The 24,536-nt window shown below is 41.2% G+C and overlaps 2 protein-coding genes across 2 annotated transcripts in view; one reads left to right on the top strand and one right to left on the bottom strand.

The window, feature by feature from the left end:
* Window positions 1–210: 210 nt before the first annotated feature.
* On the bottom strand, window positions 211–15,313 carry Cct4 (chaperonin containing TCP1 subunit 4). The gene is made up of 14 exons (XM_090336840.1): window positions 15,052–15,313; window positions 13,003–13,055; window positions 11,346–11,435; window positions 10,601–10,709; window positions 9,969–10,111; window positions 9,115–9,236; window positions 8,245–8,377; window positions 6,836–6,975; window positions 5,166–5,262; window positions 4,880–4,990; window positions 4,457–4,587; window positions 2,732–2,966; window positions 631–744; window positions 211–411 (listed from the first exon to the last, which is right to left on the bottom strand). Exons 1-14 carry the CDS (start codon window positions 15,176–15,178, stop codon window positions 397–399), a joined length of 1,620 nt encoding a protein of 539 aa, XP_090192966.1. The 5' UTR covers window positions 15,179–15,313; the 3' UTR covers window positions 211–396.
* An 85-nt stretch (window positions 15,314–15,398) lies between these two features.
* Commd1 (copper metabolism domain containing 1) overlaps window positions 15,399–24,536 on the top strand; it is a 71,850-nt gene continuing 62,712 nt past the window's right edge. Inside the window, exon 1 of the mRNA XM_090336842.1 lies at window positions 15,399–15,494. The gene's annotated coding sequence lies outside the window, so the exon portion shown is untranslated. The remainder of the gene's footprint in view (window positions 15,495–24,536) is intronic.

The raw sequence follows: 24,536 nt of genomic DNA, 5'->3' as shown, positions 1-24,536 counted from the left end.
GAGATTCTACAATTAACCACCAGAAAACCAAAAGTGGCACTGTGGCTCAAGTGGTACAGTGCTAGGCTTGAGTAAAAGAGCTCAGGGACAGCATCTAGATCCTGAGTTAAAGTCCTGCAACTGACAAAAAAAGGTAGAATTGTTTTGGGGGTGGTTCTTGGATAGGTTTTTTTAAGTTATCAGAAATAATACAATGCTGGAGAAATAATCTGTCTTTTGAAACCAAATATTTAATACTTTCAGTAAGTTGTTCCAAGCAAATGCCAACTGGAAGACCCAATCCAAGAATTCATAAGGGAAACAAGCTTCCAGACAAGGAACATCAAGGTGATCATCGTCTACTCTTGCCACAGTACTGGTGGCCACAATCATGGCAGTCAGCCAGCATTATCCAGATTACCGAGTGTTCACCTGTTGAGAGACACATAAGCTTCAAAACTTGTACAGTAATGACAAAAATCTTAAGGATGGAAGATATTTGAGACAATTTTCCAAATTCCTTCTTGATATTACAGGTAAGAAAAAAAAGTAATGAATTGTCTTTGTGATAACTAGCAATCATTTTATCAACAAAACAAAAATGTTGTCTTTTTGACCTTGTAGGGCAATTTATAATCTATATATACTTACCACATCATCAATTTTCAGAATGCTTCGGACAGTTTCAGTTGCTAAAGTCAAAGCACTGACTGAAACCAACAAAGGCTGAACAACCATTTCCTCTAAAATGTTGGAAATACCACCCTGAAAAACAGCATACGGTTACTTTTATTGTTAATTATGTATTATCAATAGTACCTTGACGTAAGCACGCATTCAGACTTTTTCAAACCTAGTTTTCTCAGTGTAAGTCCATCATGGCAAGCTATTCTAGTAAGTTTTTCTCTAAATTGCAGGTTGCATTTCAATTACAAGTTGAAAAAAAAAGGACAAATTCCTAGAACAACTTCTGAGTCTTATTTGTTTAAAAATATGGCAAAACCAGATAGGTAATTATAACAGTTAAAAGTTAAGAGATTTTTGTTAGGGGCCAATGGCTCAAGCATTTTATCTAATCCTGGCTATGAGGAGGCTGAGATCTGAAGATTGAGGTTCCAAGCCAGCATGGACAAATAAATCTAAGAGACTCTTATTTCCAATTAACCAGCCAAAAGCTGGAAATGGAGTATGGGACTTAAGTGCCAGCTTTAAGCAAAAGAGCCAAGCAGGAATGAAAGGCCCTCTAGTGGTAGAGTGCTTGCCTAGCATGCATGAAGAACCAAGCTTGATTCCTCGGTACCACATACATAGAAAAGCAGGAAGTGGTGCAGTGGCTCAAGTGGTAGAGATCTAGCCTTGAGAAAGTTCAAGGACAGCGCTCAGGCCCTGAGTTCAAGCCCCAGGACTACTCCCCCCCCCCCAAAAAAAAGTGAAAGGTCCTAAGTTCAAACCCTAGTTCTGGCACTGGAATGCACACATCTTACGAGATTTCCAATGCATCAATTACCAATGGCTCTTAATTCAGAGTTAGACCGAGTCTGATCCACTCTTCCTTTACACTTCCCTTAAGTCCTTCATTACACTATTCTAGTTCCTTCATCCCTGGCTATGACAGATATCCCTATCTCCAGACTACTCCTTAAAAAATATTTTTGCCCTAATTTATTAACAAACCTTAGTGGACCCTTAACTACAGGGAGAAATCCATTCAAGGATCTCTTCAGTCTAACTTTTCTCCATTTTTCCAACACGGAGTCCAGTACATAATCCTTCCTCACAAGTGGGAATAACCTCTTGACCCATTTTCACCTATAAATTACTGCTATTCTATATGAAATTTTCTGTTCCTCACCAACCAAACCAAGTACTGCTCTCTCCCTTTGGGCTTCTGTACTACTCAAAAGTAACATGAGCATTATTTTTTCTACCCGTCACGGATTTGTTCTTCAACACTATTAACTCTTTTATGCATTTACCTTACTACACTGATGTTCACAACAACAATGGTTCACTTTCACATAGCTCTAATATTGCCCTTAGCTTTCAGATCTATCAGTAACTATTGTCTTTACAATGAAAGAAATGAACAATTAAAAGTAACTAGATAAAAGTTATTAAGAACCAAATTGCACTTTCCATTAAGGAGAACAGTATTTCCCATGTTCAAAGTCAAATATTTATGATTTGCAGGCCTCACATTTAAGTCCAATATCACACACACTATTTTGTAACTATAAAGTCTTTTATCCACAAGATGATTGGGAGGGGGTGGGGGGAAGGAAATGGAGACAAAAACATGAGAAGGGGTGTTGGGAGCCAGAGTGGAATCAAACTGTACCTTGATTTGCATCAGACAATTGCTTTATTGTCTTATTGTTTTCTGGCCTTATTCTGTTTAAAAGACCTGAGATTTACCACATGAATGTAACATCTGGAAGTTCCCTGGTTTCAAGAAGGGATATAAGCCTGGAGTTGAGAATAAACGGGGCTGCAGACCTCCTGGACCCCATGTGTTTGTCTCTCTCCTATTTTTTCCAGTCCCTGCCCCCTATTTCAGGAACCCCAATTTGCTGCCTAGGGTTATCAATGGGCGAGAAGTAATGTACCTACTACCTGATGATTGTAACTGTAACCTCTCTATACTTTATCCCAACAATTAAAAAAAAATATTTTGCCCAACAGATAACTACAAAGTTCTTAGTATTTTTATTTTAATCATTATTTTCTGCCATAAAGATTATGTTATTATTACCTTTCGGACATTAATGCCTGTCGTCTTTTCTCCTTGGGCATGCCGATTTCTTAGTTCTGTTACTGTAGAAATAGGATTCAGGCCAGCATTTTCAGCTAGTGTAGATGGAATGACCTCCATAGAATCTGCGAAAGCACGAACGCAGTAGGATTCCATACCACTCAGCGTTCGTGAATACTCAGTCAATCTTAGGGCCAACTCTATTTCTGGAGCACCACCTCCTGCAATAAGAGCTCTGAAATCCACAAATATTTTTAAGCTATTTCAACAGCAAATTTCATTTTATTTTAGTGCTAGTACTGGGGCTCAAACTTAGGATCTTGAACTCTTGCTTGGTTTTTTTGCTTAAGGCTGGCACTTTACCACTTTAGTCACACTTCCACTTCCAGCTTTTTTCTGGTTAATCAAAGATCAGAATCTCATGAACTTTCCTGCTTCGGCTGGCTCTGAACTGTAATTCTTAGCTCTCAGGCTCCTGAATAGGTAGGATTACAGCTACCAGTACCCTGCATTTTTTTTTTTTTTGGTGGGTTGAACTCTGAGCCTGAGTGTTGTCCCTGAGCAATTTAGCCAGTTTGTTGGAGATAAGAATCTCACAGCCTTTTCTGTCGGACTTCAAACCACTATCTTCAGATCTCAGCCTTCTGAGTAGCTAAGATTACAGGTATTATAGGAATGAGCCATCAGCACCCAGGTTCAAACTTTTTGTTGTTGTTGGTTATGGGACTTGAACTCTGGGCCTGGGCATTATTCCTGAGCAATTCAGTTCAAGATTACCACCCTATCCTTTTGAGCCATTTCTGGTTTTCTGGGGGTTAATTGGAGATAAGTGTCACAGATTTTAGTGCCCAGGCTGGCTTTGAACTACAACCCTCCTATCTCAGCCTCCTGAGTAGCTAAGATTACAGGCGTGAGCCACTGTGCCCGGCGCAAATAATTTTTTATATTAAAAAACAACAAGAGGGCCGGGAGTTTGGCCTAGTGGTTAAAGTGCTTGCCTAGCATGCATGAAGACCCGGGTTCGATTCCTCGGTACCACATACATAGAAAAAAGCCGGAAGTGGTGCTCAGGCTCAAGTGGTAGAGCTCTAGCCTTGAGAAAGTCCAAGGACAGTGCTCAGGCCCTGAGCTCAAGCCCAGGACTGGCAAAAAAAAACAAAAACAAAAAAACCAACAAGAACGACGACTCAATGTTTGGGTACCCAATGTTATAGACATGGTCTTAGAGATATGAACATAACTGCATAGACATAAAAATCTATGATGGGCTATATACTCCATAGACATAATGTTTGATTGCATAGATTAATGCTTAATTTTAATTATGTTCTAAAACCTAAGTGCCAGTGATTATATACAGAGATTCCCTTCTTTTTTTTTTTTTTTTTTTGCCAGTCCTGGGCTTGAGCTCAGGGCCTGAGCACTGTCCTTGGACTTTCTCAAGGCTAGAGCTCTACCACTTGAGCCTCAGCACCACTTCTGGCTTTTTTTCTATGTATGTGGTACCGAGGAATCGAACCTGGGTCTTCATGCATGCTAGGCAAGCACTTTAACCAGTAGGCCAAACTCCCGGCCCCAGAGATTCCCTTCTTAAATACTTGTTTGTTAAACATGACATTTGAAATACGATATAAAAATCAATATTAATAAGTGCTTTAATAAAAAAAAGATACAAAAAAACCCCCCAAAAAATACAATCAACAGGTTTAAATTTCAAAATCTTACCTCTTCTTCACTAAGCAGCGAATAACACACAGGGCATCATGAATGGAACGCTCAGCTTCTTCAATCACTAGCTTGTTAGAACCACGTACAACAATTGTAACTGTTTTTCCTGGGCTTGCACAGCCTGTAATCTTTAGTGAACAATTTTTAAATTAGATAAAGGTTAAAAAAAAAATCTAAGCAAATAAAAATAAAAGCTTTGGGGCAGGGAATATGGCCTAGTGGTAGAGTGCTCGCCTAGCATGCATGAAGACCTGGGTTGGATTTCTCAATACCACATACATAGAAAAGCCAGAAGTGGTGCTATAGCTCAGGTGGTAGAGCCTTGAGGAAATGCTTAAGGACAGTGCTCAAGGCCCAGGACTGGCAAAAATAAATAATAATAATAAAATAAAAATAAAAGCTTAATGATAATACTCTTACCTTGAGCAGTTTTCCAGAGCCATCCAAACTAACCTCCTCAGCTAACTCAGCAGAACCAAGCATGTCAGTTGTAAATTGATCAATATGAGCAACTGGTTTGGTGCCAATTGTCTATAAAAAAAAATAACCAAACCCAGAAATCAAAACGTTTTAAGAAGTGGAGCCCACAGCTCAAAGTGGTTAGTGCTGCAGTTCTGGAAAGTAGCCTCGGGTCAGAGCCAAGGCTCTGAGTTCAAGCCCCACACCAGCAGGAAGAAAAAAAGTTAACTATACGTTAATATTTTACCTTACAAATGAATTCAATGTCTTCTCTCTCAATGTCCTTAATCACCATAATTTTCATCTTGTTCAGAAAATGTAATGCAAGATCACTAAGAGCATCTCTAGAACACAAAATATATATTTATGTTAGGCAAAAACCCAACCCAAATCAAACCAAAGAGAAATAATGCCCTCCACTTTGCTGTTCAAAGTGTTCTAAGGCTTTAATGTTCAATTGGCCAATCACATTTTTTTGTGAGAAAAAAAGAGCTTTAATTTCTAAATATTTTTTTTTTGCCGGTCCTAGGGCTTGAATTCAGAGTCTGAGCACTGTCCCTGGCTTTCTCAAGGCCTAGTGTTCTGCCACTTGAGCCAAAGCACAACTTCCAGCCTTTTCAATATATGTGGTACCAAGGAATTGAACCCAGGTTTTTGTTTATACTAGGCAAGCACTTTACCACTTGCTAAACTCCCCGCCCCCACTCCCCAATGCTTTAAATTTTCAAGCTAAAATCTCTTGAAGAGTCAATTCAACGGGAAGTTCCATTTTAATTCCCAAAATAAAATGTACCCTTCCTCCTACACTATAAAATATACAAGACAAGTAGGCCACTAATTTTACTGACACTATAAAAGTCAGAGACCTGATTCAGAATCTGCATTGTGATACTAGTAAGATGGATATTGATAGTACTGAAAGTTAAGTTTTGGGACCAACTTACTTGAGGCCACTGTCATATAACTTGGGATAACTAGGGATTAGAGCCCATTCTTTCAACTGTCAGCCATCAAAGACTATGTCAAATAGTATTCATGTTATTTTCTAGTATAATGTATTAATGGAGCAAATGGGAATGCACCTTCCTAATTAGAAATCAAAGGAGGGGGACCACAAAGATCATGGGGGACAGGGAGTTTGGCCTAATGGTAGTGCTTGGATAGCATGCATGAAAGTCCTAGGTTCAATTCCTTGGTACCACAAACACAGAAAAAGCTGGAAGTGATGCTGTGGCCCAAGTGGTAGAGCATTAGTTAGCTTTGAGAAAGCTCAAGGACAGTGTTCTGGCCCTGAGTTCAAGCCCCAGGACTGGCCAAAAACAAACGCACCCCAAACCCCAAAGATCAGTTCAAACCTAAGAACCCCTTTGGCATAAATATCATCTAAAGCATTCCCTCTAAAAGAACTAAACTTTCAACCAATTGCATAGACCTTTAATTTTAAACCAAATGAAGCCTTTAATATTCCACTTTGATGTTTAAAATCCTTCATCTACAAAGGTGATAATTTTCCTCACTTGTATTATCACAAAAGACAAGCTTCCTTATTCAATACATAATGGCACTCCAAAATGCAGATTTTTTTTTTTACTGTAGATGTCTGGTTCTTAAATCATACTGTCTCTTAAAAAGTGATATTGGCCGGGCACTAGTAGCTTATGACTGTAATCCTAGCTGCTCAGAAGGTTGAGATCTGAGGATCATGGTGCAAAGCCAGGAAAGTCCATGAAACTATTATCTCCAACTAACTACCAGAAAATCAGCTGTGGCTCCAAATGGTAGAGCACTAGCCCTGAACAGAAAGCTCAGGGACAGCACCTAGGCTCTGAGTTCAAGCCCCCCACCCCCGCAAAAAAAAAAAGTGCTTTGAAGTATACAAGCAAATTCGAATTAGGGATGAATAAAACAGGTCCACACCTCAGAATTGACTTCTGTATGAGAAGAACATTACAGCCTGTTTTTTTAATTTGCTTCACTAAATTTAAAATATAAGCTCTCTCTTCTCGCAGCACTCTGTCCATCTGGGCATAGTCAGAAACTACTATTTGATTATCCATCTGTTTAGAAAAAAGAACACATTTTAAGTGGAAATATGTACAAAATCCAACTAAAATCATACCAAATAAGGTATATGCACACAAACTTAGATCTTTTACTTTCAACTATATCCACTGATATTTTCATTTTTGGAGACAGGTCTCACTAGCTAACCTAAGCTGGTTTTGAGCCATTGATATCTTTGTCTACCAAAGACTATGATTACTAGAGCACACAATCACCATGCATAGTTCCATAACTCTCTTAAGATTTTTCACAAGTCCAAGCCGGGAGCAGTGCCTCACACCTGTAATCCTAGCTACTCAGGAAGGAGGCTGAGATCTGAGGATCACGATTCAAGCCAGCCCGGGCACAAAAGGGAGAGTGGGGCTTGGCTGAAGAGTTCAGGGACAGCACCCAGGCAGAGTTCAAGCCCCATGATCCACACACACACACACAAAGTCAATTTTTTAGTCCTATTTACACAGAAAGCTAAGATCTGAGGGTAGCAATTCAAAGCCAGATAATTAATACTGGATGAGATATTATTTCTAATTAAAACAACAAAAAGAAAGGTTAAAATTGAAGTATGGCTCAAGTGGTTGAGCACCTACCCCAAGTAGGTGCCCTTCAGTTGCATTTCAATACAAAAACAAAAATAAGATGATTATCCTATTCGGTGGTATTGATATAGGGCTCCAAACTCGCTTGTTAGGCAGGAGCTCTATTGCTGGACCACATCTCTATCCCTTTCTAAAGTTATTTTTGATAAGCCTTAGCCTCCTGCCCAGGTAGATGTCAAGACATTAATCTACTTTTTTTGGTTAAGATTTCTTGTCATGGCTGTAATGATAGGCATGTACTACCATGCCCAACTTCTTTGGACTTTTCTGCTCAGACTAGATTCATTCTGAGATCCTCCTACACCTTCCAAAATCATCCTATTTCTTAAATGTCACCTTTTGCTTACAGACTATGTTACAGAAACAGTGTCAGCTGCATCCTTTTTACTCTATGGCTTGTCATAAAACTGTTGACAATTTCTTCAAAGTATGATCATCAAACTGGTGTTTCTACTTGTTTAAACAAAATATCTACAGTAAATTACAGGATAGATGAAGTTTGTTTTCAGAAATTTACAAAGAATCTAAAAACGTTATAAACACTGTTAAGTTACAAACAAAATTATTTTCCAACTACTTTAAATTACCTGTCAGCCATTTTGTATTTTAATGAGCAAATGTTTTAGTTAAACAGCAGACAGAAAATTTCATTTGGATTTTACTCACATCTGTTTTGGGAGCAGATAAGCAAAACTGAATAAGCCCGATCTTAGCCTTTTCAACTCTTGTTATGCCAGAATTTGCCACTTTTTGGGTGAGAACTAGTCCTTCCACCAATTCACAATCATCAATTGTACCACTAAGAAAAAACAAAATAAGGAGAGGATAAAGAGATGGTGGAAATATGAGACTATGTTGATAACACATTAAAAACCATTAGCCCAGGGCCAGGAGTTTGGCCTAGTGGTAGAGTGCTTGCCTTGCATGCACGAAGACCCAGGTTCAATTCCTTGGTACCACATACACAGAAAAAAGCTGGAAGTGGTGCTGAGGCTCAAGTGGTAGAGCTCTAGCCTTGAGAAAGTCCAAGGACAGTGCTCAGGCCCTGAGCTCAAGCCCAGGACTGGCCAAAAAAAAAAAAAAAACAACCATTAGCCCAAGAAAAATACTTCAGTCTACTAATAACCCATTCCTCAAACATCTTGGATTAACCATTGTCCCACTATCGTAAGTAAATATAAGTTAAACTTTGAGATTCTTATACTAACGTAATTTTCAAGGCAACAAAAATTTTATCAGAAGAGGGGAAAAATATTGAAGGGGGGATAACATTGATCAAGGTGCATTACATGCATAAACTGCCTTGTTAGTACATCCTTTGTACAACTGCTTAATTAAAAAATTGGGTGGGAGGGAAATGGGGACCAAAACATGAGCAAGGGTGTCAATGTTTGTGAAGTAATGCACTTTCTAATCTGGTGAATATAATATAACCCTTCTATTAATTACAATAAAAATATATGAAAAAAATTAATTGAAAAGTTAGCTTTGCAATTTATTTTTGTCAGTATTAAAGTTATGATTAGCAGTACTTACCCAAGCTTCTTAACTATTTTAATATCTCTAAGATCTACACTTGTAGCGGTGGCTGGGTCAATCACTTTCATCACTGCATTGACACTCATTGGAGAAAGTAGACTTGAATACTGAGAGACAACCTACAATTTTTAAAAAAGTTAATCTTCACAGTAAAAAAAGTCCTAGTTTCTCAATGTCAAAGTTGTATAAATACTAAGCATCATCGTTTTGGAGTAGGATGGGGAAAAGAAACCACATGAAAAGCCTGTATACAAAGCTGCCTTTCTACCCAGTGGCACAAATGAAAATATGTATGTTTGCTTTCTCTTTCATTAATACAGTAATCAGACTGGCTAGAATACCAATAGTTTTAAAAAGTAATACAAAAAAGTGCCCAATTAAATTTATGTGCAGCTTTCCTACCTAAAATGTAAGAACAAATATTCCGAATATATCTAACCCTTAAACACATTAAAATGAAAACAGGAAATACAGTATTTATCAAATACTCAACTCCATGAATCATTTTACTTTGTAATCTTAAACCAAATCAGTTACACAAACTCGGTTACCTAGGAAGTAAATGTTTATATTGTCTATATTGGCATTTTAGAAAAAATATCTTAAACTATAATGTGAGGGCCGGGAGTTTGGCCTAGTGGTTAAAGTGCTTGCCTAGCATGCATGAATACCCGGGTTCGATTCCTCGGTACCACATACATAGAAAAAAGCCTGAAGTGGTGCTGAGGCTCAAGTGGTAGAGCTCTAACCTTGAGAAAGTCCAAGGACAGTGCTCAGGCCCTGAGCTCAAGCCCATGACTGGCAAAAAAAAAAAAAAACTATAATGTGATAACTATCAGTGCTTGTCTCACCTTTGAGTTCAATGAAGTGGTTGCACTATTTAACAAAGTTTCTCTGTCACTCAGTTCCACAGGTCGAGACATGTCCGTCAATATTTCAATACCCTTTTCTAAAGCCTTCTGGAATGACTCGGAAATGATGGTTGGATGAATTCCTGTTATTTATGAAAGTAGTTAATCACAACAGATGTGACCTAAAAATATTTATTAAAATGTTAAAGTAGTCGTGAACATTTTCCCTTTATTTTACTTGATTGCAGGTGAACCACTGTATCTGCTCCAAGTTAATTTAAAGTGAGTTTTAGCTGGGCTTGGTGGCACACGCCTATAATCCTAGCTACTCGGGAGGCTGAGATCTGAGGATTGTGTTTCAAAGCCAGAAGGGAACTAAAGAATGTGACTCTTTTATCTCCAATTAACCACTAGAAACCAGAAGTGGTATTGTGTCTCAAGGGGTAGGGTGGTAGCCTTGAGCTGAAGAACTCAGGAACATTGCCCAGGCCCAGAGTTTAAGCCCCATGATCAACAGAAAAAAAAAAAAAAAAGAAGGGGGAGGAGAATATAATGAGTTTTCCCAGGGTTTGCCTAGAAAAAAAAAAAGAACACTTTTCTAAATCTTTTAATTCTAATAAAGCAGATCTTACCTTTCTGAAGAAGCTTGGTACAAGAATCTAAAAGAGAGCCAGCAATGATGACTACTGATGTGGTGCCATCTCCCGCTTCTATATCTTGAGCCTTAGACAGTTCCACCAGCTATGAGAACAGAAATTATCAACATACTAAATAAGACATGTGAATACATATTAACTTCTAACTGAAATGATCACATCAGTGCCCCAAACAAAGATTTGGAAGAGTCAATGTAATTTTTTTTTTGGGGGGGGGGGGGTGAGTGAATGGTTGGTTATATGGCTTGAAATTAGGGCCTAAGTGTTAACATAGTGTTTTCTTCACTTAAGGCACTCTATCACTCCACCACTTAAAAGTCACAGTGCCATTTGTGGATTTCTGTTGGTTAATTGAAGGTAAGTGTCTTACAAGCTGGCTGTGAGTAGCAGACACCTGCAATCCTAGCTATTTAGGACTCTTATCTCCAATAAAACTACTAAGAAAAAGCTAGAATGGCACTGTGGATCAAGCACTAGCTTAGTCTTGAGCACAAGCCCTAGGACTGGCAAAAAAAAAAAAAAAAAAAAAGGAAATTGTTTTGGGAAGATTATTTGTAATGTTTAGAAATATAACAATTAATCTTCCTCTGTATAACTACTTTAAGCTAAACAAATAAAATATGCCTATGTAATATAAACAGAAACTCACCATGTTTAAATGTAACTACCAACTATAAATAGAATACTGAAAATGATAAAATTTATCTATAATTATACTTACCATCCTAGCTGCTGGGTGTAACACCTGCATTTGTTTTAGAATGGTAGCACCATCATTTGTTATGGTCACATCACCTTTTCCATCTTGAATCTGAAAGATAAAATTATTTTACAAGTTTTATTTCAATGTTGCATGCCACAAGGTATCTATTCAATTTAGTACATCATAAAGGAGTTAATAAGCAGACTTCCTACCATGGATACCAAAAAGTCAGCACCATGTAAAGACAGGTTCAACAGTCAACGCAGTAACTTATTTCACAGTATCCACAAAAAGGCAATAGCATTATTAGTAGGTACAAACTTTTAAGATTCAAAGGAGTGCTTTTCCTATCATCCACTAAATGAGGGCATAGCACTCAAATTATTATTGTAGAATGTGTTTTATTATGCTGCCAGTCAACCAAGCTAGTAGAAGTAAAGCTCAAATCCCACACTAGAACATAAGAAAAAGCGGGATGTATTCTACTCTTGTGCATTAGACACCAAGTATGAATTATTTAAGTACTATTCACTGTAATCGTTCCCTTCTCTAAACTCTCCAAGGTACCTCTTTAACACACTTTTTCCTTTTTTAAAAAATGTGGTGGGAATATATGGAAAAAAAAAAAATGTGGTGGGATGGGGGGAGGGGAGGAGGGAAATGGGGGCCATGACATGAGAACGGGTATCAATATGTGTGAAGTAATGTACCTTCTATCTGGTGAATATAATGAATATACTGTAACCCTTCTATTAATTACAATAAAAAATATATGAAAAAAAATGTGGTGGGGCTGGGAGAGTGGCCTAGTGGTAGATTGCTTGCCTAGCATGCATGAAGACCCAGGTTCAATTCCTTGGTATCACATACATAAAAAAGACACAAGTGGTGCTGTGGCTCAAGTGGCAGGGTTTTGGACTAGCAAAAAAAAACAAAAACAAAAACAAAAAAAAAAACCATAACAAAAATCTGGTTGGTGTGGTGTCCGGGAGTGGAGTGTGGCCTAATGGTAAATTGCTTGCCTACCATGCACAAAGCCCTGGGTTCGATTTCTTGGTACCACATACACAGAAAAAGCTGGGAGTGGTAATGTGGCTCAAGTGGTAGAGCACTAGCCTTGAACAAAAAAGCTTAGGGTCAGGGCCCAGGCCCTGATTTCAAGCCCTAGGACTGTCAAAAAAAAAAAAAAAAAAAAAAATCTGGTTGGTTGGTTGTAGGGCTTGAAATGAAATCAGGGCCTGGTCCTGTCTCTGAGCTTTTCATTCAAGGGCAGCACTCTACTTTGAGCCTCAGAACCATTTCTGGTTTTCTGTGGTTGATTGGACTTTCCTACCTAGGCTGGCTTTGAACCTTGATCCTCAGAACTCAGCCTCCTGAAAAGTTAGAGGGGAGGAGCCACAGGCTCCTGACCACTATTTAAAATAATACTTGCCTTTTTGCACAGGCTGGTACCCCTGTAGCACGGATTACAGATGTGAATCATTATACCCAGCATATTTGTTGAGATGAAGTTTTTGCCCGGGCTGGTTTCAAACCTCAAGTTCTGACTCAAAGTAGCTGGGACTGCAGGCCTTATGCCACCATGCCTGACTAAACAACACATCTTAACCCTTCATTAGTCATTGGACTATGAATAGGGGGCATTTAATATATATATAGGTAAGTTAGCTTTTACCATTTTATCCATTCCTTTTGGTCCAAGGCTTGTTCTAATAGCATCAGCAACCGCTGTGAACAGAAGAAATAAGGAAGAAATCAAGACTCTTAATTCTAAGTTCTGAGGACTATTATTTTTTCTATTAGTATAGAACAGATTGAAATACTACCGTGCTACAAATCCTTTAATAAACCAGTAAGTAAAAAAAAAAAATCAAACCTTCAAATAGCAGCTTTTTTTCATTAACAGTATGTTATGAAACAATTCAGCTTACTATTCCAAAGATATATTCTTATCAATTAATGTTTCTATTTTGTTAATTCAGCTATACATCTCATATAAAAGATTAGGCCATAACCATTTACACTCCCAAGACAAGCAAAATGTCCCTGGCCCATTCTGTGTAATAACCTTAAGGGCTTAAATAAAAATGCTGTATAATTTAAAATCTTCATTTTACTTATTTTTAAACTTTGGCTACTATTCATTATCCAGTCAATATTAGGTTTTCAATCCACTTTAGCGGATGAGGATGGCCAAGATCTTACAAGAGACTTCAAGAATGCTCTGATCTTGAGAAATGTGAAGTTTCTAGAAGATTCCCACCAGGCAAACAACATGCTCTGTGGCATCAAAATACATCTGTGGGAACAATTCATGATGAATAATAGATCTATTTGTATGTTGTGTGCGCTTCTCCATAACTGACAAATGGTACTCCCCCCCCAACACCAAAATAATCTTGCTGCCAGAGCTATACTAAAAATTTACCTGAAAGGTTTTTCTTAACTGTTTAGTAAGATTTTGTGTGACTTGGAAAAACCAGTTATCCCCCTTTACTCGCTTGAGCTCCTCCCCCTTGTGTGGTTAGGCTAACATACATTATCTCATTTGTTCAGTTTGAATTATTTGCAACTTATTTTATGAAAGGCTACTCTACTTCCAATTTTGTATCTTTTACCATCCCTGGTTTGTTGAAAACCAATCAGTACACACTCTTGGTCTTTCAAACATCTTGATCCTGATGTACTACACATATTCAACTATCAACTATGACTCCCTTGAAAGCACATAGTTCCTTAATTTACTGGCATAAACTGTAAATGACCCCCTCCTTCATCTGACTCCTCCCACCTTGGGCACCTATTTGTCTTTAAACATCATTACATTCCCAGAATCTCACTGAATACTCACATCAACTATACAAATTACTTATTACTTCATTCCACTAAAGAACCATGTCTTGCTGCAGCAAATAAAGCCAACTGCTTTCCAGGACATTCAGCTCTTTAAGATTTAACCCCAGCCTAACCTTTCCAATTCCACTTCTCACTTCGTGCATTTTATTTTCCAATGAGACACTTCCTATATTCCGTTGCCAGATAGAATCTCAACGTCTGTATTCTTCCTCCCACGTTTTCCTTCACCAATTCGACTTCATCTAATTCTCACAACTCAAAAAAAATCATCTTCCCCAACTTTATGGGTAAAGAAACCAGTTCAGCAGAGGGCACAGCTCGCTAAGTCACCACTCGTTTCTTGATTTCTACAGAAAACAATATACTATGTCTGTTATTTGACAGCAGAGAGAACTTCAATGCACATGTGGCTTTCCACAATTATTTCCAAAAATGGATACGTCTGTTTCCTGCACCTTAGTACGATGGGCCCCGCCCCAATTTTGTCAGGGAAACTACTCAGATCTAAAAATCGTGCCCAAGTTTAAATAGCAGTTTTATTAAAAACAAAAACAGAGCTCAAGCATAGTCTACGATAGGGCCCAATAAACAGGTAAGCGATCGCTTTTAAGTGTTAGCTGGTTTCTTCTCCCATGTGTAACGACCAACGCACAGCAGAGGATGAGAAAGACCCACAGGATCCACAACTGGGCGGGTCCAAGGGCCTCCATGCTCGGCGTGGACAACACCGGCAAAAAGAATCCCTCCGCAGAACTTGGCGAGGCACCACTGAGGCGAGTCGTACCCACCCCAACCTCGGGGAGAGAGAGAGCGAGCCCGAGCTGGGTCCCGCGAGGCGGCGGCCCAGGCCCAGGGAAAGGAGAGGTACCTTTGGCCGCGGAGATGTTGCTGAAGCGGATCTGAGCCGGCTTGTCGCGGTCCTGGTAGGCGCCTTTCCCGCGACCGCCGGCCGCTCCGGCGGCCGCCCCGCTCCGGGGTGCCACGTTCTCGGGCATGGCAAGCTTGGCTAAGTCCGCGCGGGATCAGGAAGGACGGATGGACACGGATTCTTGCCCGCCGTAGAGAAACGGCGCACGTACACAGTCTTCACGAACCTTCCAGAAATCGGCGCCGGAAAGAGGCGGAGGCAGAAAGGGGGCCTGGCTGGCGGTGCGGCGCCGGAGTGACGTCACCGGCTGCCCGCCGCGCGCCGGGTGAGCTGGCTGTGCGCACCGTCTTTCCCTCCGGTTTTGCCGAGCCAGTTGGTCCAGGTACCGGGAACGAGGTTAGCGGCGATGTCGCCAGGAGGACCCGGGAGCGGGCTGCCTTCAAGTGAGCCGCAACGGCAGCGCGCGATTTTATAGGCAGGGAATAGGGATTCCCCCATCTCCCTACTCCGCCCTCCATGGCTGTGAGGCCCCGCCACTCACTGGCTGGACCCCAATGGCGGGGGCTGCGGCTCTACCGGCTCTTTTCTGGCCTCAGTTTAACTCATTTTGAGGAGTGGTGAAAGAGCTTTGCCGTGCTCGTTGCTCTCCTTTGTTTTAAGTATTACGGTTGGTTCTTATTGATTGATACTGGGTAGTTTAAATGCACGATGGTTAAATGTCAAAGAATAGTAGCTTGGGAGTTGTAATTTCCTGCCAGTCAGGATTGCCCGTCTAATTAACCACCGGCTCAAGAACAGCCACCGATTCTCAGACAACTGCTTAAATCCGTGATTTCCTAAGCAAAGTCCGAAGCTTTGCACGTTTTGTCTAATTCTCAACACTGATCCTATGAAACAGGTGCTGTTGTCCGTAATTAATTTAATAAGGGAACTGAAGCCCCATAGTACCCCATAAGTAGATGGAAGGAGTATTCCTGCACAGAAGCAGGGACCGTCATGGACTTAACTACCGGGTTCACATTATCATTATGTAGGAAAGTTCATGCAGGCTAAGTTCACTCAGTATTAGGTATTTAAAAAATTATTAAGGGCTAGGAATGTGGCTTAGTGGCTAGAGTGCTTGCGAAGCACTCCCTTCCTCCATACTACATACACAGAAGAAGCCGGAAGTGGTGCTGTGGCTCAAGTGGTAAAGGGCTAACCTTGCGCCAGAGAAGCTCAGGGACAGTGCCCAGGCCCTGAGTTCAATCCCCAGGTATGGCAATACGTAAATAAAATAAAAATAAAATAAAAATATTAATTACCCATAAAATGGCATTGTGCAGTTGGTTCAATGGCTGTGTTTTTCTTTCTTTTTGATGCCGCTGGGGCTCGAACTCAGCCTGACTGCTGTCTCTTAGCTTTTCACTCAATGTTGGCACTCTGCCACTTGAGCCACAGCTTTATTTTTGGCTTTTAGCGGGAAGTTAGAAGAACGTTATAGGCCGGGAGTTTGGTCTAATGGTAGAGTGCTTGCCTAGCATGCATGAAGACCCAGCTTCGATTCCTTGGAACCATATACATAAAAAAGGCCAGAGTGGTGCTGAGGCTCAAGTGCTACCACTGGGAAAAAAAAAGTCACAGATCCTCAGATCTCAGCCTTTTGAGTAGTTGGCACTACAGGTACAAGCTACAAGTCCCAGGCTGCCTTGAAATGTAATAAAAGAAAATTCTATCTTTAAGCTATTTGAAAAATGCAGTGGGTACCAACCTTAAGCAGCATTGGCAATAACAGCCCCTGGTGACACAGGAATGAATTTCTTTTATTGCTGCACGCTGTTTTGGAATTTGGTGTAGACCAGGCAGAAGGATCTGTCCAATAATGCCATCCTCAAATTATGGCACTTTGGCATATTTTAGATTCTATCTCCTGCTTTAACAAATCAAAAAAAAAAAAAGAGAAAGAAAGAAGAAAAGATGTCCACTCTATTCTGTCAGAGACCAAGGAGTTAAATGGAACAAAACAAAGACCCTCTAGCCTTGAGCAAATCGCATCTGGTTGAGTCATCTGCACAAAATATTTCTCGGAATAACCGCAGGTGGTTGCTTGGGTTAGCACAACGGCCAAAAGAGCAGCCTGACCCACCCCTAACCTTGAGACTTCTCCTTCTTGTTATCACAGAAACTCTCCATCCCCCCCCCCTCTATACTCCCTTCCTTACACTCAGGGTATATAAACCCTGCTTTACTTTTAATAAATGAGACCTTGACGCGACTCAGATTGTCTCTGTCTTTCTTTATGCGCCTGGTCTCCTTCCTCTCTTTCCCCCATTGGTTTTCTTCTTTCAGGAGGTGCCTCTTCGAGCCGCATGAATAGCTGAACCCGCGGGTCGGGAGAAGTGGCGCCCAACGTGGGGCTCGAAGCACGGTGACCTACCGGACGGCGTGGAGAACAGGGGACCCCGACTATATTAAGGTAGAGACGCCCACACCGCATCGCTCGTGCACCGTGGGAGAGTCTTGAGGTAAGTTCTGCCGTCCCATCAACCATGGGCAAAGCATTATCAAAAGAGGTTTTATTTATAAAAGAAATGAAAGGATCACTTAGGGAGAGAGGAGTAAGAGTTAAAAAGAAAGATTTGGTAAAATTCTTTTGTTTTGTTTTGTTTTGTTTGGTTGGTCTTGCACGGACCAGATATCCATCCCCTTACCTGGAATAAGGTAGGGAAAAATATCAATGATTTACTCCGTCAGGGAGAGGAAATCCCCGAGGCCTTCTTTAGCTTCTATGGGGTTATTAGAGATATTTTAAAGGAAGCAGAGGAGGGAGGTGACAGTGCTCGCTTACTAGCTTTAACAGAGGATTACCTAACGGAGTCACGTTGCCCGTCTCGCAAAAGTGAAAGTGACAATGAAAAACCTATGGTCACTGGCCTTCGGCCTGGCTCACGCACTCCCTCTGTGATTGATGAGCCTGTGCCCTCAGGACGCCGCTTGGCGTCACCTTTAATCCCCGAAAAAGAGAAACAAGTCCAACCCCCTTTAGAAGACAGCATCAAGAACAATACTAAAAAGAAAAATATGTCACTAAAACCTTATAAAAATATTTATCCTATTATTCCTAAGACTTCTCCTGATAATGGCAGGCTCAACCCCCCCTCTGAGGTGGAGCTAGAGGAGGAGGCAGCGCATTATGAGGAAGAAAGATATGGCCCTTTTCCTCTTCCCCAAGTTTCTGCAGCTACACAGACTCCAGAGATAAGGGCCCTTCACTGGCCCACCCCTCCCCCCTATCCAGACACCTCTCTCCTGTCAGCCCCACCACAGGAAATGGTGAGATCATTCTCTGTTCCTCCGGAGGTGCAAGGTCTCCTTAAATCCAAAGACTCTCTCTTGAAACAAGTGACAGAATTAAAAAACGTGCTTCATTTAAAAAGAGAGTTAAGGGACCTCACTTTGCAAATTCATGATTTACAAATGGATCTTATTGGGGAAGCCTTGACTACCCCCCATGCCTCGGGTAACAAGCCCGCTAAAACACCCTCGGCCTCAAAGAGCCGCAATAGTAGACTCAGATCCGGGGTGCAAACTGTTTCCCTCTCCTTCCCCGTAATTACTCGCTCTAACACTCAACCTCGGGAACAAGAGAGGGAGGGAGGAGAAGCGGGAGAGGAGGAGGCAGACACCACCAGAAGGCAGGAGGAGGGACAAAACCTAGATTCCTCTGCCTCCGAGGAGGAAGGGGGTGATCAGGAGGAGGCAAGGAGAGATTCTCAAATTACATATAGGAGATTGACGTTTAAACAAATTAAAGAACTACATTCGGCTGTTAAGAATTATGGAATTAACGCCCCTTTTACTTTAACAGTACTGGAGGGCCTCGGGGGTGAGGGACATTTATTGCCTCTTGAGTGGCACAAGATTGTACAGTCTGTTTTAACCAGGAGTCAATATCTAACCTGGAAAGCTGAATTTATAGATAAGGCAGAAAATCAAGCTATTACCAATAAAAAACATACACAAATGGCTTCATGGTCTTCTGATAAAATTTCAGGGAGGGGCAAATTTGCCTCGGAGGAAAAACAACAAAAACTCCCTGCAGGAATATTAACCCAGACTGCTCAGGCTGCCCTGGCCGCCTGGAGAGCCGTGCCTGCTGCAGGAGCGGTTACTACCTCTCTTTCCAGGGTAGTACAAGGCAATAATGAACCATATTCTCAATTTGTTGCCAGACTGTTAGAAGCAGCTGAAAGAATATTAGGTGAGGTAGATACAGATGATATTATAGTTAGACAGTTGGCCATAGAAAATGCTAATGCAGCCTGTAAAGCTGCTTTAAGAGGCAAAACAAAGACCCTAGATTTAAATGGTATGATTAAAATTTGCAATGATGTGGATTCCTTTGAACATAAAATGTCTAAATCTATTAATTTGGCCATTGGAGCCATACTCCAAAACCAGACTCCACCTTCAGGAAAACTAGGACAAATATCTAGCCCTAAAAACTGTTTTAAATGTGGACAAATTGGACATTTTGCTAGAGAATGCCCTGGAACTATTAAACAACCCAATGTTCCTGGGACGATTCCCCTCCCCCTTCCCCCTGGCCTTTGTCCTAAATGCAGAAGAGGCCGTCACTGGGCTAGAGAGTGCCAGTCCAAGACCGATATAAATGGCCAGCCTTTATCTGTGGTCTCGGGGAAACGGGCTTCGGGCCCCAGTAGGGGGCCCTACCTACCCACCACGACAACCAATGACCCCTCCCGCCCAAAATCTGCCTCTAATGCAAACATCGCTGACTCAGACTTGTTCCGAGCCACTGCAGGCAGCGCAGGACTGGACCTCTGTTCCTCCACCACCAGAATTGTAACTCCAGAGGAAGGAACAGTTGTTATAAACTCTGGAAGGTTCGGGCCTCCCCCGCCAGGAATGTTTTTTCTTATTATAGGCCGAGCTTCAAGCTCACTGCAAGGACTCTCTGTCATTCCCTCGGTGGTTGACACTGATTATTCAGGCGAATTAAAAATTTTAGTTCATGCCTCTCAAGGCCCTCTTGCCATATCGGCAGGCCAACGCATTGCACAAGCCCTCCCTCTGCCGGTAACAGGACAGTTCCCATATAAGCATCCCCAGCGTGGCAATTCTACCCCAGGATCAACAGATATATTTTGGGTACATCAATTGACAGAATCTCAACCAACTTTAAAACTATTTTTGGAAGGAAAACAATTCCTGGGTCTTTTAGATACAGGGGCCGATGCTACTGTCATTGCAAAACAACATTGGCCTATCTCTTGGCCTCTGGAACCCACCGCTACCCATTTAAAGGGTATTGGGCAGACTCAAAATACACTCCAGAGTTCTAAAATATTAACATGGACAGACCCAGAGGGAAACACTGGGACAGTTAAACCTTTTGTGGTGGACGGACTCCCTGTAAATCTATGGGGGAGAGATATAATGACCCAAATGGGAGTTATCATGTTCAGCCCTAATGAGACTGTGACTAACATGATGCTCAAGTCTGGATATTTGCCAGGAAAAGGGCTGGGAAAGCATGAGCAAGGAATTAGTCACCCAATTATACCCACCCCTAAATGGGATAGAAAAGGTCTTGGGACCGACCTTTTTTCCTAAAGACCACTGCTCCCCCTGCACTCCAAGCCGATAAAATAACTTGGAAATCTGACAATCCGGTTTGGATAGACCAGTGGTCCATGCCTCAAGAAAAGGTTCAGGCTGCTCTTCAGTTGGTGCAGGAACAATTAGAGCAGGGACATCTTGAACCTTCTACCTCTCCCTGGAATACTCCCATATTTGTTATAAAAAAGAAGAATGGGAGTTGGAGGTTACTGCAGGATCTAAGGGAAATTAATAAAACCATGGCACCCATGGGAGCCCTACAACCTGGACTGCCCTCTCCCACAGCTATCCCTAAAGGATTTTTTAAAATTGTAATAGATATAAAAGACTGTTTTTTCTCCATTCCCCTCAATCCTGGAGATTGTAAAAGATTTGCCTTTTCCATACCCATGATAAACCATAAGGGCCCTAATCCCCGCTTTCAATGGCGAGTGTTGCCACAGGGTATGGCTAATTCTCCCACTCTTTGTCAAAAATTTGTGGCTCAATCCATAGACCCAATTCGTGTTCAATACCCTCATATATATATTATACATTATATGGATGACCTATTAATTGCTGCCAAACTAGAAATGGAGGCACATCAAGTGACTCAAAAAATAGTTATTGCTTTACAAGACAGAGGACTTTTTATCTCCCCAGAAAAAATTCAAACTTGCTATCCCTTCTTGTTCCTGGGTTTTCAATTAGAACCCTCTTTAATATATGCTCAAAAAATTCAAATCAAAAGGAATAAGCTAAATTGTCTAAATGATTTCCAAAAACTCCTTGGAGACATTAATTGGCTACGTCCTCACCTTAAATTAACAACAGGAGATCTCAAACCCCTGTTTAATATTCTACAGGGAGATTCTGACCCTTCCTCCCCCAGAAAACTTACGCCCGAAGCTGAAAAAGCCCTAATAAAGTTAGAGGAGGCCATTACACAACAAAATATAGGTTACTTCAACCCCTCCTTGACCTTTTATTTAATCATCTTTGCCACAGAATTTACTCCCACCGGTTTATTGTGGCAAAAAACCGTGCCCCTGTTATGGATTCATGCCTCCGCCTCTCAGTCCAAGGTACTCCCCTCCTACCCCTCTTTGGTCTCCCAACTTATTTTTCTGGGGCTCAAGACTTCTGTCAGATATTTTGGCAAGGATCCTGATATCATAATCACCCCTTACTCTAAGGAACAAATTAATTGGTTACAACAAAGACAAGATGATTGGGCTGTTTTATGCACTGGGTTCCAGGGTAGCTTTGATACTCACATGCCCAGCGACAGACTTATTCAATTCCTTAATATTACTCCTTTTGTTTTTCTAAAAAATACCTTAATAAAGCCCATCCCCAATACTTTGAGCATTTTTATTGATGGTTCAAAAAATGGAAAAGCTTCATATGTTATTAATAATGTTTCCCACTTTGTAAATACTTCCTTTAAATCTGCTCAGTTAGTAGAATTATTTGCTGCGCTTTGTGTTTTTCGGTTATTAAAGACCCACCCTTTTAATCTGTTTTCGGATAGCCATTATGTTGTTAGAGCTTTACAAGTTTTAGAAATGGTTCCGGTTATTCAGCCTACTACACCTACTTTTCAATTATTTTTTGAATTGCAAAAACTTATTAAAAAACGTTCGTACCCTTTCTTTGTAGGACATATTCGTGCTCATTCTGGCCTACCTGGGCCACTAACCCGGGGCAATGAATTAGCTGACTTGGCAACCCAAATAGTTACCTTATCTCAAACAGTTGATCCGGTGACCCTTGCACAAGAGGCCCATGCTGTTCACCACCTTAATGCTCATACCCTGCGCTTAAAATTTAAAATTACTAGAGAACAGGCAAGGCAAATTGTTAAAAACTGCAAAAATTGCCTAACCCTGCTCCCTGAACCCCATGTAGGTGTAAACCCTAGAGGGCTCATACCTGGACAACTTTGGCAGATGGATGTTACTCATGTCCCCTCCTTTGGAAGGTTAAAATATGTACATGTTACCATTGATACCTTTAGTGGATTTATTTGTGCCTCTGCTCATTTAGGGGAGGCCACAAAAGATGTTATAAACCATCTCCTATATGTTTTTTCTGTCATGGGACAACCCCAAACTATAAAGACGGACAATGGGCCCGGATATACCAGTCAAAAGTTCAAACAATTTTGCTCCCAAATGAGCATAAAACATATTACTGGAATCCCCTACAACCCCCAAGGACAAGGAATAGTGGAAAGGGCTCATCAGACTTTAAAAAACACCCTCATTAAACTTGCCTCACAAGAAACATTATATTCCCTTAAAGGAAACTATAAGACTTTGCTATTACATGCTCTCTTTGTTTTAAACTTTTTAACTCTTGACACTAATGGCAAATCTGCTGCAGAACGCCTTTGGCATCCCACCACACAAACAGACTACGCCCAGGCCCTATGGAAAGACCCACTGACGGGAATATGGAACGGCCCTGACCCAGTCATTATCTGGGGAAAAGGATCAGCTTGCATTTATAATTCTAAAGAAGGGGGAGCTAGATGGTTGCCTGAAAGATTAATAAAACCATATAATAAACAATAAAGCCATATAACTAATTCCAGGGTGGCGCCTGAGAACAAAAATATTTTTCTTTTACAGGTCAACAACCATGATGATGAGGCCTTCCCTGTCATCACTCCGCATGATGCTATTGACGGTGATGCTCTCTGGCAGAAGTTGTCCTCCAAAATCGACGAGGATTAGACTTACTTTTTCTACAGCAAGGAGGCTTATGCGCGGCTTTAAAGGAAAAATGCAGCGTATATGTAGATAGAACAGGACTTGTTAAGGATAGCTTAGAAAAAATTACAGCTAGCCTAGAAAAGCGAAAAAGAGAAAGGGAAAAACAAGAATCTTGGTATCAAAATTGGTTCTCCACATCTCCCTGGCTATCAACTCTTTTACCCTCCCTCTTGGGCCCCCTTGTGGGACTTCTCCTCCTAATTTCTTTTGGCCCTTGGGCTTTTCAGCGCCTTACGCGATTTATAAAAAATCAAATTGATTCTGCCTTTTCCAAAAACTCAATCTCGGTGCATTATCATCGCTTAGAGGCTCAGGATAACCCTGTAGGGTCCGAAACAAGCACTCCCGAAAGAGGGCTCCAGTTTCATACACTTCTTGGCCGATAAACCCCAAGCGGCTAGAGAGCATCCAATGACGGGATTATTATGGAGCTTACCCTGGGTGGCACAACATACAGAGGCCGTCGAGGCCGGCTCAACAAGGCATGTTGCCAGGAGTAAGGGTCCCTCCATATAGCCTAAGACAGGGTGTTCTCTCCACCTATAGAGACCTTGTTCTTTAAAGGAAAGGGGGAATTGTCAGAGACCAAGGAGTTAAATGGAACAAAACAAAGACCCTCTAGCCTTGAGCAAATCGCATCTGGTTGAGTCATCTGCACAAAATATTTCTCGGAATAACCGCAGGTGGTTGCTTGGGTTAGCACAACGGCCAAAAGAGCAGCCTGACCCACCCCTAACCTTGAGACTTCTCCTTCTTGTTATCACAGAAACTCTCCATCCCCCCCCCCTCTATACTCCCTTCCTTACACTCAGGGTATATAAACCCTGCTTTACTTTTAATAAATGAGACCTTGACGCGACTCAGATTGTCTCTGTCTTTCTTTATGCGCCTGGTCTCCTTCCTCTCTTTCCCCCATTGGTTTTCTTCTTTCAGGAGGTGCCTCTTCGAGCCGCATGAATAGCTGAACCCGCGGGTCGGGAGACTATTCCAAAAGAAAAGGTGGTTTTTTTTTTTAAATATCAATCCTGGGTCTTGAACTCAGGGCCTGGGCACTGTCCTTGAGCTTTCTCCAGGCTAGTGTAAAGTTAAATTTTGAATGAGGGT

The sequence above is a fragment of the Megascapheus bottae genome, chromosome 7 (assembly GCF_031878675.1).
Source record: "Megascapheus bottae isolate mThoBot1 chromosome 7, mThoBot2.hap1, whole genome shotgun sequence".
Lineage (NCBI taxonomy): Eukaryota > Metazoa > Chordata > Mammalia > Rodentia > Geomyidae > Megascapheus > Megascapheus bottae.
The sequence above is the reverse complement of the archived record's forward strand: the minus strand, read 5'-3'. Positions and strand labels throughout refer to the sequence as shown.